The following is a 20,750-nucleotide window of genomic DNA, read 5'->3' as shown; positions in this document are numbered from 1 at the left end:
CTACTGGCACCGTTCTGTTATACTGTCATTTTTTGTGTTTTATCTCTAATTTCTTATTAGAAAGCAGGCGGTATTTTTATGTGTTATAACTTTTTATTACCAAACCGGTAAAAATTTTTCCTAACTCACTTTAGGTGCTCTGTTAAAATTTTGAAGCATGGTTTTAAATAAAGCCTTATTGCAGTATGTAATGGCATCGTTTGTTAGGAAAATAAATGGTTTCGGAAATTCCTACTGTCATTAAGCCTCTTTTTAGTGCCAAAAGTACTATTCGAACTATTCGCTTCGAAATTATTCGAAGAAAATTGCTATTCGCTTCGAATTCGCTTCGAATAAAAAAACCACTATTCGCACACCCCTACTCAGTTTAACATTTGGACCGGATGCGATAGGCAAGCGCCGCCTTTGGGCTTTCTGCGGTAGATGTATGCGTTTCTAGATGCAGTGCATGTTATCTCCTTGCTGCTTGTGCAGCAGGGCTCTGCTTTTTGAAGGATGGAATCGAGCTTAATCGAGGGGAACTGCAAAGGGATTTTGCAGAGGTTAATCTCCTACTTCCAGTCTAGTCATTTCAGATTTATGCATTACTTTCTCAACATTTCAAGCAGCCCACTTCTTTTGCCTTAAAAAAACTCTGAAACCTCTTTTTGTAGTATGTTGGAAAAAAGGAAAGCTATGCAGGTACGCTTCTTCAAGAAAACATTGGACGTGTTAGCAGGTTATGCGTCCTGTCTTGGAAACGCAATGGGTTGACTCGTCGAGTGTGGCTCGTGTTGTCTTCATGTATCCAGCGGTAATTGCATGGTGTGTATAGCATGAATAACTGGACTAAAGATGGAAAAACTTCCTAGGGTCCATTAGCGTGGTTATTTTGCCCAATTATATGAACAAACTATTTTTTCAAAATTGTAGCACAAATAGCAATATAACATTCATTGACTGGACAATTTTTACCAAATGGGGCATATTTAATTGTTGTGGGTTGGTACAAAAGTTTTATGACTCAGTATTTAACTTCTGGTGTCTGCTTACATTCTTGCAGAATGATTCACGATCGCATTTAGTTAACTTAAATGCTACACTGCTAGGTCAGCTACTTTTACAAAGGCCTGTACCAGCTACTTGTTTAGTAGGTTTTAAGTTGTGTACTCAGTTCTTCCAGTCACATCCATCTGTATTGTTTTCAGCTGCTGAATAAAGCAAGTGCTGTGGCCGTAGCAGTCATATATATTTTTTTTCAAATCAGGATTTTTTTTAGTAAGCTTTGGTCTGTTGCAAGTAATTCAGAACTTAAAGTGCCTGGAAACTTTGCATGTTTGGTTGTGAAAGTAAAAGTGTGCACAATCTTGAATTCTGAAGTGCCTTGTCATGTGGCTGGATAACAGGCGCCCCTCTCAGTAGTACTTTTTCCGTCTTGGCATAGCACCACGTGTGCTTTTGTATTACAAATTTTGAAATAATTATTACTGAGATGTATCTAGACCTCAAGTGTAACATTTGTGGGGAATCGGAGGACTTTATATGAAAACTCTTGATTTACATGTATTCAGTTGAAAAGGTAACAAGTTTCCACCACAAAACACTTTCAAATTCTCTTCACAGAAGCCTGCCGAAACCTTTGTGCAGATTTTCTTTGAGCTTTTCTTTTCTTTTACTACAGCAGCTTGTAGTGCTGTTAGACTAGAAATACAAAAAAAAATATTTGGAAACATTTGTATGTTTCTGCACCAGATATAACCTTTCGTAATGCTGAAACTTTAAATTTAACACGTCTGAAGTGAATGCACTAAGAAGAGTCCAGCATAAAATGTTAATATTTTGTACCTGCTGGGTTGAAATAAAAATCTATTTTTATTTCAGCTCACTTTTGATGAACCTGATTGATGTACTGAAATAGTGCTTTACTAATTAGAGCTTTATGCAGCCAGCTTTATCTGAGAACTAGTGCTTGTGTTTTACGGGGGCCAATAAAGTACGCATTTGTAAAAGTTACCTTTTGGCAGTGCTCAATTTTTTGCAGAAACAATGTATCGGCAGCTGTTTTGCAACAGGTTGGTGTGGATGTTGTGCGAGCTGTTTATGCTTGAGTTGTGTAGGTATCTTGTAATGCATTGCGCCTTTGAGACGTGCGTGCATCGGTGCGCGTTTGGCTGTTTGAGATCAGAGGTGCCCTTTGTACGTGTGAGTTTGCTCATAGTCATAAAGATGAAAATAAAAGGTTTGTAATCCGAAAAAGTGTTGTTTCTTTTTTCTTTCTTCTTCCAAAACTGTCATTTCTTAAGCGGTTATTAAAGCAAAACTAGATTACGTTTAGCAATTTTGGCTACACAGTATACTGTAAAATGTCTTGCGGCAAAAGAAAAAAAGGAAAACAACTGTTTTCACAGGTGCTTGAACTTTCCGGAGCCCTTCACTGCGGCGTCTCTCATAGCCCAAGTCGCTTAGCGACGTTAAACTCCCCTAAACCATAAACCATTTGAAAGCAGCAGCCAGTGTGCATGATTTACTTGTAGTAAATGCAACCAGGTTGTAAGGGGGTGCAAAAGCCTTTTTTTAGCTGTCTAGCAAGCTTGTATTGACTGGCACGTGCTTTGCTGGTACTAGTAGAATATATTAAACTTGCCCGTTCAGTCAATGTCTGACATTATATGTTTAACAAATAGAACAGAGTCGAAGTAGCATAAAAGCCTTGTGTATGGACCATTGCTGTAACTGAGTGATACTCTCACACCAGCAGGTCAAAGCTGACTGCAAGCTTTTCAGACAGCGTAGCAACGGTTGTGTGATGTTTGGTTTGGTTGCGGGTGTAATGTGTTTGCAAATGTCCACTGGGTAGTGCAGGTGTGTTGTAGCTTTTAGCCTGCATGCAGCAATGATCTGAAGTCTATTGTCTTCTGACATACTTTCAGTGATGTGGGTGAAACTCATGTCCGCAGGAAAACTTCACCTCTTAATGGAACAAAGGAGGTCTTAAGCATAAATTTGAGTTGATGCTTTTCAGTTTTTGTTAGAAGCAGGATGTTTGTCCAAAGTTATGGGAGACAAAGGAGCAATTTCACAAATATTGGTTTTAATGCCTGTAGTGGTAGCACAGTCCCTCAAGGGACTCTGGTGGTAGCGTTTCCAAGGAAAGATTTGTTGCAGGGAGCCCGATGACTTGGCAAAATTGTTAAAGGGGTGTTTGCAACTTCCATTTCTTACCATCCTGAACTCACTTTCTGGTAAATTGGCCAGCTTAACTGAAATTAAGTGCTTCATATTCTGATTTGCAGAGTAGCAGTAAGTCTGGGAAACGCTTAGAAGTTAGAAGTATCAAAATGTGCGTTTAGCCAGACTGTTTGCATGTGTACATTTTTCTGGCTGAAGGCCATCTGAAGGTTAAAGTAGTCGTGATGTACACTGTGTGTATGCATCCTGAAACCTCTTAAAGGTTCCTACTACAACCATAATTGCGACAGCATGTAGTGCAAGCCTGTCTGTCATCTGCTATTTGCTTGCACCTTGGGAAAGTGTCGGAGGCTGATTTTGTCGCTTTATCTGCATGCAGCCTCATGAAGGAGTTCTCACGGAAGCTGGTGAGCTTCTACTGCAGACTGTTACGTGCTACCTCACCAGACATTTTGGAGGTGTTCTTGGACCTGGACGGTTGGTCCACAATCCACATGTGGCTACAGGAAGCCAAGACTGCCGAGAACAGTATACTCCTGTGTGAACTGCTGCAGCTTTGCCAGGTATGGCTTCTGGTGCTGCTGTTTTGTCCTCTGACATTGTGTGGTTCATTGCAGCTTTTGTTCTTAAAAAAAAATAGCGTTCAGAAGAAGCCCTTTTACTTCATTTGATGTGCATAAAATAAGGCCTAAAAGAATGACTTTAGAGGGACCAACTGAATTTTAACCCACTCACTTTCAAAGACAGCACAACACTGTCCTCCAGAAAAAAAGTTTGCATTACATTGTTATTTACTTGTTAACTTACCAACTACATTTGTTCATATCAGCTGCCGCGGTGGCTCAGTGGTTATGGCACTCAGCTGCTGACCTGAAAGACGGGGGTTTAATCTCAAGCGCAGTGATTGACTTCGATGGAGGCGAAATTCTAGAGGCATGTGTACTGTGCGATGTCAGTGCATATTAAAGAACCCCAGGCAGTTGAAATTTCTGGAGCCCTTCACTGCGGCGGCCCTTATAGCCTGAGTTGCTTTGGGGCGTTAAACCCCCATAAACCAAACCAGACATTTCTTCATATCAGTTTGTTAGGTTTCTCCCTGTAATTGCAATAAATAAACTGCACAGATGCAGTTTGAATGGAATTGTGAGCTTGTACAAGATCCCTCCTTCTCACTTTTTCTTTTTTTATATGCCTATGCATTGCATTTTCCACCTTTCTCAGATTCTTCCCATGTCACTGGAGCGGCTCAAAGAGAACAGTAGCCCAAAGCTTATTAAGAGCCTGATGAAAAGCACTGATGAGAATGTGCGACTCAAAGCAGAGAAAGTTGTGAACGGCTGGATGAAGCTAATCAAGGGTGACTCCAAGGAGGCTGCTGTTAAGCCTGACCGGGATAAGCCCGAAAAGGATAAGCCTGAAAAGGATAAGCCTGAAAAGGATAAGCCTGAAAAGGATAAGCCCGAAAAGGATAAGCCTGAAAAGAATAAGCCTGAAAAGGATGCAGATGCCACAGCAAAGAAAAAGAAAAAGTCATCATCAGCAAATTCTACCAAGGCTGCTACTCGCAAGAGGGATCGCTCAAAGGGTTCTGTAGATGATCATAGCAGCGAAAACAACAGCAATGCCACTGGGCCTTCCAAGAGCAGTTCTTCCCGTTATGCCTCCTCTTCTGACAAAGAGAGCACTCCAACCCTCAAGGAGACAACACCCAAGAAGCCGAAGCTTGCTGATCGTCCAAAGACAGTAAAGACCATCAAGACACGATTCCTGTCTACAGGCCTGGAGGAGGCTCCCCTGCCACCGCCACCAAAGGCAGGCACCAAGAAAGTGAGCCGGCCAGCTGTTGATAAAACCGCAGTCTTGAGTGCACGGCAGCGGCTTGCTCCGACTGTGCACGCTGAACGAAGGGTGAAGCCCTCAAGCCTTGTGTCAATGGGCGTTGAAGGGCGTGATGCAGCAGGCCCTGGAATTCGGCTTATTGCACCAAAGCCAGTTCATGTGCTTCATGAAGATGGCGGGTTCATGGATGCCCTGACAGCAGCTCCCCCACCATCGTCTGCACCAGCAGTACGACGCAAGCGCAAGCCCGCTGGGGCTGCCACTGCTGCAGGTGCTGGAGGTGCCAAGGGTGCAGGAGCTGCTTCGCCCACCAGTCCCACACCAGCTGCGCCAAAGTTTCAGTTCTACAAGGACACCCTAGAGACAACAGAGGCTGCTGGTGAAGGGGAGAGTGGGAAGCCTAAAGAGGCCAAGGTTGAAGAAGAAGATGAAGATGAGGATATTGGAAAGAGAGTGAAACGAAGGAAGAGGGGACAGCAGGCCGCAGTGGTAGAAGCGAAAGATGGGGACAACATCAAGTCACCAGAGAAGGAAGATTCACCACCCACTCCAACAGCTACAGGGGGAGATGAAGAAGCGACAACAGGTGAAGGGCAGGAAGTTAGTAGCAAGACTTCAGAAGGAGACAACAAGGAAGCGTCAGTTAAGAAGGAAGATGAAGGTGAAGAGAAGAATAGTGAGGGTGACTCAACCTCAGAGAAGCCTGCCTCAATACTGTCCATGACACGAAAAAAGACAAAGAAGTCGGTGCGGTGGGCAGATGAAAGCAAGCTGAAGCAGTTCCATTACTTTGAACTCGACGAGACAGAGCGAGGTGAGTCTCCTGCGACTACATAACAGATGTATTATATAGATTGATATTGCAAGTAAGTTTAGCTGCACTGTTTGCTTGTTTGTTACCCACAGTATTATTCTTGGCACGCTGCTACTCAGACCTGGATGAGTAGATATTGGTGTAGCTGAAAGCACCCAGCTCTGCTTTGCCACTGTAGTGGCTGTGAGAACTGAGGTTTGAAAGTATGTTTGCTCTGGTGAAGTGCATTTATTATGGCAAGTCACAGATGTCATGAGCGATGTTGGCAACTAGCAGCAAGCAAGCATGCATTGATGTTTGCTGTGATTTCTGTCTAAGGCCCTGCTGTATGCAATGCTGTTACATGCAATGATAAACCTCTGCAGTTTAAAGAAAATATTGGTCGGCATCAGCGGCAGTGATGAAGAGCACATTGTACGAATTATATAAGACTTCAGCCCTCAGTTAGCACCCACATATCGGAGTGCTATGTGGACTTGAGGACGCATGCCTTACCAGCATATACTTGTTGCAAACACAATATTTCTGCATCACACCAAAGGTGCCACACAGTACAACTTATGCAGTCTGGAATCACAAGAGTTGTTTCATAGTTTGTGAAGAATGCCCATAGAAAATATAATGCAGTCACTTTTCCAGTGATGCACAGTATTGTTAATCAAATGCTACTAATGAGAAAACATCATTATCACACGAATGTTGGGGCAAGATTAGGTGGTGCACTCTTGTTGCATCATACAAGGCACTCTGATTGACTGGGAAGCTTAGTGGTATACAGAGCTGGAAAGGTGGTTTCTGATCTACTCCCACAAGCTTGTCCCTTTTGGTTGCTGCAGCCATGTAAAGTTACCAGGCTGGTTATGTGACTGTGCGGATTACTAATGCAAAACTGTGCAGGAGACAGCTTTAGTGTAGGAGACCATACAAGGCCCCCTATTTGCACTGCAACTGGCAGCCTTGTAGTATATACTCATGAGAGGGGGCCAGCACAGTTGAGGCTGAAATGTGAAGTGCTGAATTGTAAGACACGCAAATTTTATTTTATTTATGATTTTATTTACGTCAGCCAAACAAAAAATGGATTTTCGGGAAATTTGGGAATCTGACCCTCTTTTTTGAGCCAGAAGCATCAGCCTGTTTGCTATTCTGCACTTGTTGATGTATCTATATGGTGGCTGAGCAATACACACTTGTTAACCTAGCAGCAGTCCAAATTTAAGAGCAGTCTTAGAATTTGTGGCATTTTATTGCTGGAATTTTGTGTTGCTTGTATTTGAGACAAGCAGAAAGCTTTGTAAGACACAGGCTAACATTAGACACATTGAAGCAGCAATGACAGGTTGGTGATGAAGTGAGTGGAGGTCCGCTTCTACGGACACTGGAGTATTGCCAGACCCTCTGCAGCGTTAGCAGGGTTTGCTGTTTTGTCGGTTTTTGGTTAGTGCCAGCTGCTGCTAACCTAAACATCATTGCTAAACATCATTTGGGTACTGTACATGCACATGGCCAACCCACTATTCCTCTAGGCTCCCAAGCGATCGGATCACCTTATTCTAAAACTTTTTATTAGTTTGTGTATGGCTTACTGAGGAAGTTTGGCACGCTTCACGTTTCAGTGCAGTTAGTGACGACGCACAGTTCGAGCCTCTGCGCATAACGAAAATGCTCTTAAGGTGTGCTGTACAAGCAGGCAGTTACACAATTGTGAGTACCAGTTAATGTTCTGAGAAAGAAAATACAGCTCTCCAGCTTAGTGTTAGGATGCAAAATCCGAAGTTTAACCAAGTATTGGCTAGTATTTGCTGAAAGTTAGGCGTGCAGAGCTTGGTCACGAAGTGGATCATTTTTTTCCTCTCTGTCTCTTCTGCAGTTAATGTGAACAACCTGCACAACTTTGGTGACATGAAGACACTGGAGATGAAACATGAGAGGCAAGCAGTTGAGACAGCTCGTAGGCTAATGGGTGATCGAATGGAAGAGGCAATTCCATTTCGAACGCCTCGGCGGCTGATCCTACCTGAACCTCTGGCTGAACCTGGTGCAAACAGCCGTGAAAAAAAAATACGAAACCTTCGGAAACGGAAGACTTTGCAGGAAATATTCTCCTCACTAGAAATGTAAGTGTATTAAAGTGGCATTGAACGTTCCTTTTTTGTGTGAAAAATCCCATAAGTCCTGCAGTAGAAAGCAGTTTTATAGTTTTAAAGTTCTTGTTTACTTTTTTATTAGTATTAAACGTTAAGCAGGAGCTAAAATGCCGGCTATGCTTTGTTCGTGTGTTGCTAGATATTTTCGTTTTTCCTCTTGGCTCTGCGGAGAGTCTGCTGGCGTTCGCATGTTGGGGTGTGATTATCAGTCTCATTAAAGTTGGCTTGGAACCTGTGTTGGTGGTGTAGGGAGGAATAACGGTCATTATTACTCTGCCTCATATATGTGTATTGCTGGGGAGATATAGTATTTATTTCTGTCAATTTCCTGCAGGATTCGAGAGTCTTTATATGAAGCTGACCCTGAACAGCTTTCTTCACAGGAGCCTAAGATTATCCCACTTGAAGATGTGAGTCATCACATGTCTTTTCTGCACTACATTTTTATATCTCTTATGGGCACACCTTTTGCACCCAATGGATATCTATAGGAGTGACTTGCGTTTATACTTTCCTGCAGATGTATGCATCCTTATTTACAGAGTGGCAAGTAGGTACATGTTGTGAGCCCACATTAATTGACAGTTTAATCCCACCACTATAGAATTTAGGTTACACGCGGAAAAGTTTGTTTGAGAATTGCACTGTATGATTGACAGAAAACAAGGGCAGGTTGAACCCAAGAAAGTAGCAAAGGTAAGACAGTATTCATCACTTTTGTTAAAAGCAGCGCACTTGCATGATTATGAGGCTCACGCATTCTGTGAGCAATGCACTGAAAGCTGCTGCCAGCAGCTCACCGCTGTCATCAGTGTGTTGCCTCTTCACCAACCAGATAGTGCAACCTGAACTGCAACTTGAACTTGAAGCCAAAAACGGGGCAGCACTGGCATCTTCTACTGCAGCGCAAACGCATATGGTTCCCATACACACAGCACACCTTAGGGAGTAAGGTCGTCTCTTCACTGAGGACAGGCTTCACCTTCAAGGAGCAGACTTTGGGCATTTTTTTAAGCATCTGCTGCAAAGTGTGATCATGAGTGCCAATTTTGTCAGTGTGAATGCCTCAAGAGTGTGCAGTGCAGCCGGTCGAGCTCATGGTTCTTGGGCATCGTCTTTGCCTGAATCCACATCTTTGTAGGCATTACTCAGCGGTTTGCTTGCAGTCAGTCAGTGTGGCACTGGTACCAACATACGTTCTGCAGAGCAGACCTGACTTCATTCATAAAATGCAGCAGAATTGCAGTCGTTGCAGTTGTCACTGCCATCAAGCAAAGGTATCATTCATATCATAGGTAGCTCCAGGTGGCTACTCAGTTGTCATTCCGGATCAAAACAAGCGAGAATATTGCAAATCTGTTCTTTTTTTTATATATACAAATATGGGGTGCACTGTTTCTGTGATTTCTGCTTTGTAACTGATAAAGGATATTTGTTTTGCAGACCTCAAAAGTGTTTTGTTGGAGTGGAAGTGTTGTTGAAATGAGTATTGTTTGAGTATCTTTTGGCAAGGTTCGGCAGTATTTGCTTCTCTAGTTTCATAGCTGGATATTCACCTCTCTGTTTGATGTTCACCTCTTAGTCCCACGTTGAAAGTAGTGTCAAAAATTCAGTGATTTTAGACAGGAATGATAGTTATATTATGCAGAACTACAAATGGCAACTTAGATGGTGCAAACAAATGTTGCTGGCAATATATAGTTATCAAATTGCATCATGTCTAGTCATTGTCATCACTTGAAGTATAATTGTATGTTGCAGCGACAGCTTGCAGCGACACCTTAATTTGAAGCTTAGTTTGATGGCAAATGTTATGTGCAAGAAAGGAATTTAATTTACATTTAAATAACCGCATAACCCTGGAAAGTGGGCCTGCACAACAGCGTTTCATTTCATATTCTTGTGTAGTGATGTGCGCTAACTGCACCTAAGTGTCATGTTTGCAAATGATTTTCGCATGTGGCCCTGGCCTTAGTTGTAGTTTGGAAGGCGTACGTATTGCTGATTAGGGGGGTGTGTACTGTGCAGGAGAACAGCCCTGGAGGGACACTGGACTACTCGCACATGGAGCTTCCGAAAACCAGCAGCCTGCCACCCATTTTGTCGAATCTGGAGCTCTCTATAGCCTCCAAGGGCCAGCAGCCTCCAGGGGGTGGCTCTCCACACCAAGGAGTGCCGCAGCAGCCGCCGCAGCTCCAGGGTGGCCTGTTGCCAGGCCAATTCCCGCCTGGTGGTCCTGTGCCGCAGCAGGGTGGTCTCCTGCAATACTATGCGCCTCTGCACCATGCGGGTCCAGGCGGCCAGATGGCACCCGACATGCAGCAACAGCAGGCCATGGGCATGATGCCTTTGATGGGCCCAGATGGTGGGCAGGGCGGGATGCACATGCAGCCAGGGCCTGCTGGAGCTATGCCTATTGGAGGGTACCCCAATGGGCCACCATTTATGCACCCAAACGCCATGCAGAATCCTGGTGAGCTTTCAGTCAGGTTGAAGTAGCAAAGTAAACTTGTATAACACAAAAGTAAACATGCAGCCCCCTCCCTCAGACTCTGCACACTTCGTCCCTTAAGTTTCCTTGGAACACTGTGGAAGCTAAAGACCTCCTCAGCTAATGAGAAAAAGGCTCCTCCGCACCTCTTCAGTTGCTTGCCGTCTGCTCGTGGCATATGCACATCTTTTTAGAAAAATCAAATAGACACTGTCTATGTATTCACGCTTGCGTATGCTAAACACAAGCACTTTGTGGTACTTTGCACTCTTTGTCGTTAGCTTACTTTTAGTTCAGCATGTACAAATGGAGGTCTACGCATGGACGGCAATATACAGTATATACCGTATTTACTCGCGTAATGGTCGCACTCGCGTAATGATCGCACCCCCGAATTTTGTTGGCAAAATTCGATATTTTTTATTCCCCGCGTAATGATCGCACCCAGAACTTGACGCTGCAATTTGTCGACGATGTCGAGTCTAGCCGACGATGATCGTACTTGCTATCTGTCTGACAGATGGCACGTGCAGATGACCATCTTGCTCTATCAGCATTGCAGCGGCAGCCCCCTGTTGGCTGAACTGCAGTCACACGGGCAGTCTAAATGCGGTTATGTGTAATTGCGGATACCAAACTTATCTGCGGTAATCTCGAATAACGGTTCGCCGTTGTCGCAAGGCACGCAACCGTTTTGGGTTGCGGTGCAACGAAGTGACGCGGCGATCCGGCTAAACTTTATTGTTCTCGTAAATAATAAGCGCTGGGATACGGGAATGTCAAAAATGAATCCTAATTGAGGATCGCTGGCCTGTACCGAGTTGCTGGTAGGAGTAATAACTGCAATAAAAGCTAGTTTTACGTTCGCAGCCGCGTAGCAGCTGCCGCGGTTACAGCGCGAGTGACCCGATCTGCTTGCACGCCAGCTCCGCTGCTAAGGCGTCGCTGAAATCGATCGCATACTATATTTCTTTTAATACGAAACAATTAGGTTGTCAGTAAGGCAGCGCCATAAGTAGAGCATTCATTATAGCGTTGGTCAGTTCAAAAGCGCCGTCCACTGTGGTTTCGATACGAAACAAGTTAGGCCTAGCGACGACTAGAGAGTACAGAGCGCCGTCGTCCGCCGCGCTCGCGGGCGGCACTATTGCGGTAAGCTGGCGGAATCTGGTGCTGCGAGCGTTCCAAATTTGTCGCCAACTTTAACGATGCGGCAGGGACCGGACATTCTTCGGCGTAACGGCGGTAAAATTCATAGCTTGAGCGCCGCGGGACGTTGCTGTTAAAGCCCTTCAATAAACTCCTTTTTGAAGCCCTAATTTAAAGAAAAAAAAGTGCGCAAAATAGGTGAGTAGACATGGTATGCCTTCTTGAACCAGGAAAGTACCAATAAAACCAGTTATTCTCGCAACTCGTGCCAGTGAATGTGTACAGTCGTGCCGCATTAATATGGGCACTTATTTACAAGAAAAACTGTTCAGAAAGTGAACTGTGCATAATAACTAACTGTAAAGAAAAAAATACATTTTATCAGAAAGCTTTGTTAAGAAGGTTCGAATTTCTTAGACCAGAAATATTAGTTATTGTAGTCACAAATATGAAATTTAGAGGAAGCATGTATTTTTGCACGCTGATTCCAAATATATGTCAGTTAATATAAAACAAGATCTTGAGCACTTGCGTAACATGTTGTGTGATGTGTAATATTTTTGTTGAGAGCCTTTAAAAAATTTTGCTACAGGTAGCAATGCTTAAGTGCATGCCATTGGTTTTTCCTGATATCAAGAGGTTCAGTAAGGGTAAATATCATCCTGCCTATCGTAGAATTCGTGTTTGCCACTTCAAAAACTGAAAAAAGATCTATCCCGCTTCCGAAATCGCAGCTTCAAAACCCGCTAATGGAAATGCATGTTCCCTGAAGATTTTATAATTAAGACTTGAAGTTAATTATCCTGAGGGGTATTAATTGGGCGCCTTGGGAAGCATTGAAACTACAGAACAACAAAAATATATATATCATCACTGCGATATTGGGGCTGTCACACTGTCCTGGGCAGATGTGCTGTGCTCAGGCTGCAAGGACAGAAATATCTGGTTATGGCAGTTGAGGTGTTTTTCATGTCGCTGACCGTATTCATATACGATAAAAATATATGGCCTTCAGTGGGCTGTGTGTATTTTCACTTTATTCATTGTTCAAATTGCAAGTTTCCATATTAATGAGGCGCAAGTACATTTACAAAGTTTGTTTTCCAGAAAACTACCTGTAATTTGAGTCGTCCATATTGTCACGTAGCAGTTGGTACAGGTAGCGCCGCGTCTAGACGGCAGAGGAACGCCAACACCGAGAAGATGCGAACGCACACCGCGACGGCCAGGATGGAACGTCCAGTTTCGTCTTCTTCAGCAGCGAACCGCGTGGCGCACGAGCTGCGTGCCGAACAGCCGCCGAGCGGCTATTGTTGTAGACGCGGCATTACCCTCCCTCTCGGAAAGAGCATCGGCCCGATGCTTTAACAAGAAAATAGGGAGAAAGAAAAAAAAAACAGAGTAACGCACAGCACTTAGTCACTGAATGTCTCGCGAAAAATAGGGCTTATCCGCACTACATGAACAATCTCTGGTCTCTGCTGACGGCGAGTAGTCCGGGAAGCCCCATCAGGGAGAACTTCATAGGTTACGTCGCTTAGCTGACGTAGAACTCGGTAGGGGCCGAAATACTGCTTGAGCAGTTTTTCGGAAAGGCAACGGCGTCGAATGGGGGTCCATACCCACACTTTGTCGTCCGGGGCGAACGTCATCAGTCTGTGGCGGCGGTTGTAACGTCGGGCGTCACGGTCTTGTTGGTTCAGGATGCGCACTCTTGCAAGTTGTCGAGCTTCTTCTGCGCGAAGCGTGAACTCCTCGGCGCCAACGTCGGGGTCGCGGCCATCATGGGGCAGCATTGCTTCCAACATTGTCGACACTTCGCGGCCGTACAACAGACAGAAGGGCGTCCTCCGCGTGGTTTCCTGTTGAGCCGTGTTATACGCGAAAGTAATATATGGCAGGATATCGTCCCAAGATCGATGCTCAACGTCAACATACATGGACAGCATGTCGACGAGAGTTTTGTTGAGGCGCTCGGTCAGGCCATTCGTCTGGGGATGGTAGGCGGTTGTTTTCCTGTGAGTAGTGCCACTCAGCCGCATGAGGGATTCCAAGAGTTTGGCAGTGAAAGCGGTGCCTCGATCCGTGATAATTAGTGCTGGAGCGCCATGCCGGAGGACGATGCGTTCCACGAAAAATTTCGCAGCCTCGGCTGCTGTGCCGCGCTGGAGGGCCTTGGTTTCAGCGTAGCGCGTAAGGTAATCAGTGGCGACGATAATCCACCGGTTTCCCGAAGATGAAGTTGGAAAAGGACCGAGAAGGTCCATGCCAGCTTGCTCAAACGGGAGTCTGGGCACTTGAACGGGATGTAAAAGTCCAGCTGGCTTGACATGGGGTGTTTTTCGTCGTTGACAATTGCGGCACGTGCGCACATAGTGTCGTACAGTCGCCGCAAGCTTAGGCCAGTAATAGCTCTTTTTGATCCGAGCCAGAGTGCGGGCGTAGCCGAGGTGACCTGCGGTGGGCTCGTCGTGACACGCTTGCAAGATTTCTTCACGGAGATTCGCTGGAACGACGAGGAGGTAGTCGCTTCCGGTTGGAGAAAAGTTGGCTTTGTACAGCACATTGTTGCGCAGACAAAAGGAGGACTGGGTTCTTACGAAGGGCTGGCGAACCTCCTCGGTACGTGCTTCCAGGAAGTCGATGAGAGGTTTCAGCGCCGGGTCCTCACGTTGCTGACTGGAAATAGTCGCTGCGTCTACGGCTGCGATGAGAGGGAAGTCCGGTTCGTCGTCGTCGCGCGCAGCCTCGACTGGATATCTGGACAAGCAGTCGGCATCGTTGTGCTGGCGCCCTGATTTATACACGACGGACATGTCAAACTCCTGAAGGCGTAAGCTCCAACGCGCAAGGCGGCCAGAGGGATCCCGTAAGTTCGTCAACCAGCAGAGAGAGTGGTGGTCGGTTACAACTTGAAAATGTCGGCCGTACAGGTAAGGTCGAAATTTTGTCACAGCCCATACCACGGCAAGGCATTCTTTTTCGGTCGTGGAATAATTAGATTCAGCACGAGACAGAGTGCGGCTGGCGTATGCTATTACGCGCTCAGTGCCGTCCTGCCACTAGACGAGTACAGCACCGAGACCCACGTTGCTGGCATCTGTGTGGACGAGAGTCTCCGCACGAGAATCGAAATGACCAAGGACAGGCGTGGTTTGCAAGCGTCGCCGTAATTCATCAAATGCCTGCTGCTGCTGTTCTGTCCACGTGAATGGGACGTCCTCTCTTGTAAGATGCGTCTACGGTGCAGCAAGTCGGGAAAAGTTGGCAATGAACCACCGGTAATACGCGCAAAGGCCCAAAAAACGCCGGACCGTTTTCTTGTCCGAAGGAGTGGGAAAGTTGGCGACGGCAGCTGTTTTAGCAGGATCCGGCCGGACTCCACGATGGCTGACGACATGGCCCAGGAAAAGGAGCTCCTCATAACCAAAGTGGCATTTCTCGGGCTTCAACGTCAGGCCGGCAGATCGTATAGCCTGTAGCACGGTCAAGAGGCGCTGGAGGTGTTCTTCGAACGTTGGTGAAAATACAACAACGTCGTCCAGGTATACCAAGCACGTCTGCCATTTCAGGCCCGACAAAACAGCGTCCATCATTCTCTGAAATGTTGCCGGAGCTGAACACAAACCGAAAGGAAGGACCTTGAACTCATAAAGGCCATCCCGCGTCACGAACGCTGTCTTCTCGCGATCCCGCTCGTCAACTTCGATCTGCCAGTAACCACTTTTTAAGTCCAGCGAAGAAAAGTAGCGCGCGTGCCGCAACCGGTCAAGAGAGTCGTCAATGCGTGGTAACGGGTAGACGTCTTTCTTGGTAACCTGGTTAAGCTTCCGGTAGTCAACGAAAATCGCAGTCTACCATCCTTCTTCTTAACCAAAACCACAGGCGAAGCCCACGGGCTCCTCGACGGCTGAATAACACCATCCTGCAGCATCTCTTTGACTTGTTCAGCTATGGCTTCACGCTCCCGCAGTGAGACACGGTATGGGTTTTGCCGAATTGGTCGGGTACTGTAGTCTGTAATGATGCGGTGCTTAGCGAGAGGCGTCTGTTTGACTGCCGACGTAGACCAGAAACAGTCTTGGAACTGATGCAGTACGCCGACTAGGCTCTCCCTATCGGCTGGGGGTAATCCTGGGTTCACGTCGAGGATCAGCTGAGGTGTGCAAGAATTGGACGTTTCGCTCTGGAGGGCAAGGCAGTCGTTAATTTCGGCGATGCCCTCGAAGTATGCGACCGCAGTGCCCTTGGCGATGTGTTGCCGTTCGGTCCCGAAATTCGTTGGAAGGACATCTGCCAGGCCGTTCCGTAGCGTGACGATACCTCTGGCGATGCAGACCCCATGAGAGAGCACAAGCGCAGTGTTCTGTTCTGCTACGCCGTCAGCACTGCACCGGTCGTCACAAATGACGGTAACGAGGGCACATGATCGCGGAGGCACGGTCACATCGGCGTCGATTATGCGCAGGGCCACTCTGCGTGGTTCGGTGTCGGCTGAAATCGTTCCAGGGGTCGAAAATGTTACCAGACGATCAGGAAGGTTTATGATGGCACCATGCTCACGCAAGAAGTCCATTCCGAGGATCAGGTCTTTGCAGCAGTGCGGCAGAACAACAAAAGTGCCAACAAAAGCAGAATTGGCAATGGTGACTCGAGCAGTGCATCTTCCGACAGGCGTCATGAGGTGACCGCCAGCAGTACGAATTTGAGGTCCATCCCAGGCTGTCTTTACCTTGCTGAGGCGATCCGCGAGGTGCTTGCTTATTATCGAAAAGTCCGCGCCTGTATCGACTAAAGCAGTCACTGGGTGCCCGTCAACGTGAATGCGGAGGTCGGCGCTAACTGCATCGGTGTCAGGGAAACTCGGGTTCACAGAATCGGGCTGCGGCGGCATCGGGATCTCGGCATCGCGCTCCGGCGGCGTTCGAGGGTCTTCGTTATATCCGCTGTCAGCAACCTTCCCCCCTGAGGTCGCCGCTTTCAGTTTCCCCGGCGCGGGCTTGGAGACCGGCCCCGCAGTCCATCTGAGAAAGCCTGGCGGCCGGGCGACGTGATGCGTGCGGGAGACGGAGATAGGGGTCGGCGGTTAGAGGTGGTGTCATGGGCAGCAAGGTACTCCTCTATTTCGTGGGGTCGCTCACCGAAACGGGGACAAGGAGCGTCACGTGGGAAACCCCGGAGGCCGATTTCACGGTAGGGGCAACGGCGATACAGGTGGTCGGCTTCCCCGCAATGGTAACAGAGCGGCTGCTGATCAGAAGTGCGCCAAACAGCCGCCTTCCGGGCCGGTGGACGCATGGCAGGTCCTCGCTGAGGCCGCTGGTAGAATGACGGTGGCGGAGCGGTTGGCGGCGGCGGGTTGTAAGGCAAGCGTTGCACAGGTGGCAACTCGGAGCGGAGAGCCGCGGCGTAGCTCAAGGGGCGTGGCTCTGGCATGACTGGGGGAGGCGGTGAAAATGCTTGCCGAATCTCGCCGCGCACAACCTCGGTAAGAGCCGCAGCCGTCGGATCAGGTGAGGCAAGGGTCAGTTTCTGCAACTCTTCACGGACCACCGCGCGTATGAGCTCACGCAGCGACGAATTGTCCCTGGATAAGCTCAAAGAAGCCGCACTGGCGCTTGGCTCGCCGCACAAGGAGTCATTTCGGCGGCAGCGCTGATGCAAGGCCCGCTCAATGGCGGTCGCCTCTTTGATGAAGTCGGCTACCGTCTGCGGGGGATTTCGGACCAAACCATGCGAAGAGTTGGTCCTTCACACCTTGCATCAGGTGGCGGAGCTTCGTGGATTCCGCCATATCTGGGTCAGCGCGCCGACAAAGACGGGTCACGTCCTCGGCGAACATGGCAACGCTCTCAGCGGGCTTTTGTACGCGAGCGTCCAGGAGGCGCCGCGCACGATCCCGGCGGTCCGTGCTAGCAAAGGTGTCCCGGACCTGCTGACGGAAGGTATCCCAGCTTTGGAGATCGGCCTCCCTGTTCTCGAACCAAATCTTGGCTCCGTCTTCCAGGGCGAAATACACGTTTCGCAGCTTCTGCGCAGGGCTCCATTGGTTATATTCGGCAACCCGCTCAAACTGGTCAAGCCAGTCTTCAACGTCTTCGAAAGTGACGCCATGGAAGCTGGCTGGCTGGCACGCGGGGTTGCTGTAGCGTCAAGTGTGAAGCGCTAGCCTGCGCCATGGTGGTATGCTCTCCAGTTCGATGAGTGCGTGCCTCTTTTGGGAGCAGACCAAACTCTGGGACCAGTCCCAGGAGGCGGCGGCTGCTGCGGTGAACGGGCGTGCAGACAAGGGGTAGCTGGTCGGGACTCGATGAGCGGCTGTCTGAAGAGGTGTTGGACATGGGACGTCGAGCCCGCAACCTCCACCAGTGTCACGTAGCAGTTGGTACAGGTAGCGCCGCGTCTAGACGGCAGAGGAACGCCAACACCGAGAAGATGCGAACGCACACCGCGACGGCCAGGATGGAACGTCCAGTTTCGTCTTCTTCAGCAGCGAACCGCGTGGCGCACGAGCTGCGTGCCGAACAGCCGCCGAGCGGCTATTGTTGTAGACGCGGCAATATAATGGGGGTCATAATAATGTGGCGCAACTGTTTATGTGTTTGGGGGGGGGGGGGGTGTTACCTGCGGCACGCGTATGCAGATGTGATTCAGGGTTAACTGCTAAGCTGGATTCAATGATAAGCTGAGCAGTTCACCACTCAACTTACGCGCATTCCTCAATACAAACTCTTGCGGTGCCTTAAGGGCAGTAATGTGTTGTAGAAGAACTTGCCTTTTTGTCATCATCATGATAACGAATTACACTGAGTAAAGCAGATTAGATTATAGAAAGGCAAAATTTTTAGCTGGCGTGGCACTGCTAACCTAATGTAACCAATTCTCATCCAGTGCTTTCATGCATGTCAAGAATGTCAGAGTTTCAGTAGTTTTTAGTAGTCATGAAATCATTGTATACAGCTAGAGCAATGTCACAGTTGCTCCGCCTGTTGTTTGCAATGCAAAACATTACTGGGCCAGCCAACGCCCGCTGTCGTCACAGTTACGTTCAGTTGAGTCTGTGTGGTAAATGCTAATCGTGATCAATAAGAGCCTTTGCCACACAGATCTGAGCTGTGTAAAAAAAATAACAATTGGTAGGCAGTGGAGTGTTCAGACAGCTACAAAAAGTGCCCGGGTATACGTTTCTGTAAGCTTCCTGAGCGCCCGCATGAACAGGTGCAGTGCAGTGACTGCCATTGCTGAGCATGTGGAGTAGCTTGGCGTAGCTGGACAGTTTACTCCAAAATCGTTTGACAAAAGCTGTCAATGAATAAATAAATAAATACCAAGGCTCGTCACAGAATTCCACTAACTTCTTGGAAGAGGGTCTTTTCATATGTCAAGTCGACACAGTGCACAACAGCTGATGTGCATTTGATCCGGTCTTATTTTTTCTCTCTGCTTTGCAAGGAATAAATGCAGCATTAAGAATAAACTCCGGTACCTCCCAATAAAAAAATGCCCATTTAAAAAGCTGATTTTGGACCATACCTGGGCTAATTTTCACGTGCTAGCTTGAATTACAGTGAACGAAACAATTCCATTGAGCATGCAGGTTTAAGACCTTGACAATAACTTGATGCAGTGTAGTGCTTCTTCAGTGTTGGAACCAAGTTCAGCTTGTGATACTTAACTACACGTGTTGAGACATTGCGCAAAAGCTAGGTCAGTATAGGACACTCTTTGAGCGCTACTGTGAGCAGACCGAGACGATCCCTTTCACAACGGATTTCCGAACTGATTTCAGTTGGCATTTGATAGCTGGGGCTTATAACACCACAGCCGTGTTGAAGTGCTCATTTTGCACTATGTTTGGCCACAAACCTTGAATGTGCGATATGAGAGAGCACAATGCATACGGAAGCAGTCACATGAGACCAACTCTGCTTCAAACATCTGTCATGCTAACAGCAACAATAGATGCTCCTCTCTAGTCCAACAACACGCCACTAACTTTTTAATTCAGTCTGGGCAGTAAAATCATTGTAGATATGCATTCAGCGTGTTACTTTGTACAAGCCTGCCGCCAAAGCGCTTTTCACGTGTGCTTCTGTCACTGCCTGCTTTGTCAGGCATGTGAGGCAAGCGTCAAAAAACAAATGGAACCTGTGTCATTTTTTATTCAAACGCAATGCGTGGACGTGGATGCTAATTTCAAATAAAAAATGCGATGCGTTCATGATCAGCTCCACATCCTGGGTGGGGTTTAAAATACTTGTATGTGGCAAGCATATTATGCCTACACCGAATGTTACGGCTCACATAGCTGAGACGTTGGACACATGTCCACTGTTCCTTTTTTTGAATGCTTGCGGCGCAGAAATAGTGAGAACTCACCCGCAGAAGCGGTAATCACATGCACGGCGATACGGAAACTGGCAAAAGCGCCCCAACCCTTTTGCAGCGGTCACCGCTAGTAGGCGTCCAGTGGCACCCCTACAACCAATGCACGGGGCGTACATACAGTCACTGACTGATTTTTCGGAAATTGTCCAAATAATCACATTCCCAAAAAATGCGTGAAAATAAAGAAGTCACATTGCTGGGGAAAATTGGCTTGAAAGATAGTGAATTTCACCATCTACTATTATCCGCTTGTAAGCAATAATATTATTAGAGCCAGAGTCATGCTTTTCGTCGTGTCCGCTTGTATTTGTAGTCGCTCTACACCTCACGTCACTGGTACCAAAATGTGAGAAGTCGCTGCGTGTCACGCCATGCATGAACAGTGCCGTGAGCCAATTCTGTGCTGGCACGCTTCATGGCGCGCCTCTTGCCAACCGATGTATGCCGTGCGAGGCAAGGACAGATAGGCGAAGAATTTTAGTACTGTAATAAATACACAGCTATGCGCCAGATCCTTAGTTTAATACGAAATTCTGACTCATTGCCGTTTAAGCTTTATATCCACATATGGTTTTTCCTCACATACACATCCAAATTTTGATCGGACAGTTTTAATGCATTGAGAGGAGCTCCAGAGTGAAACAATACTGTAGCGACTCTCTTTCCTTGTCCTTTTCCATAGGCAGTGATGGTCGCAGAGGCCAAGAGGAGGGAGACTTTCTCAACTACCCCCTCCCCCACTCTTCATTACCTT

The 20,750-nt window shown here is 47.2% G+C and overlaps 1 protein-coding gene across 1 annotated transcript in view; it reads left to right on the top strand.

The window, feature by feature from the left end:
• Nucleotides 1-20,750, top strand: part of LOC149353277 (serine/threonine-protein phosphatase 1 regulatory subunit 10-like) — a 90,142-nt gene that overhangs the window by 64,604 nt on the left and 4,788 nt on the right. Inside the window, exons 4-8 of the mRNA XM_089582447.1 lie at nt 3,548-3,731; nt 4,390-5,821; nt 7,692-7,938; nt 8,303-8,378; nt 9,997-10,441. Of these exons, the coding sequence (XP_089438573.1) occupies nt 3,548-3,731; nt 4,390-5,821; nt 7,692-7,938; nt 8,303-8,378; nt 9,997-10,441 (2,384 nt within the window). The remainder of the gene's footprint in view (nt 1-3,547; nt 3,732-4,389; nt 5,822-7,691; nt 7,939-8,302; nt 8,379-9,996; nt 10,442-20,750) is intronic.

Source organism: Amblyomma mixtum, chromosome 3 (assembly GCF_055824585.1).
Source record: "Amblyomma mixtum isolate Tamu chromosome 3, ASM5582458v1, whole genome shotgun sequence".
Lineage (NCBI taxonomy): Eukaryota > Metazoa > Arthropoda > Arachnida > Ixodida > Ixodidae > Amblyomma > Amblyomma mixtum.
This window is presented reverse-complemented; position numbering and strand designations above follow the sequence as displayed.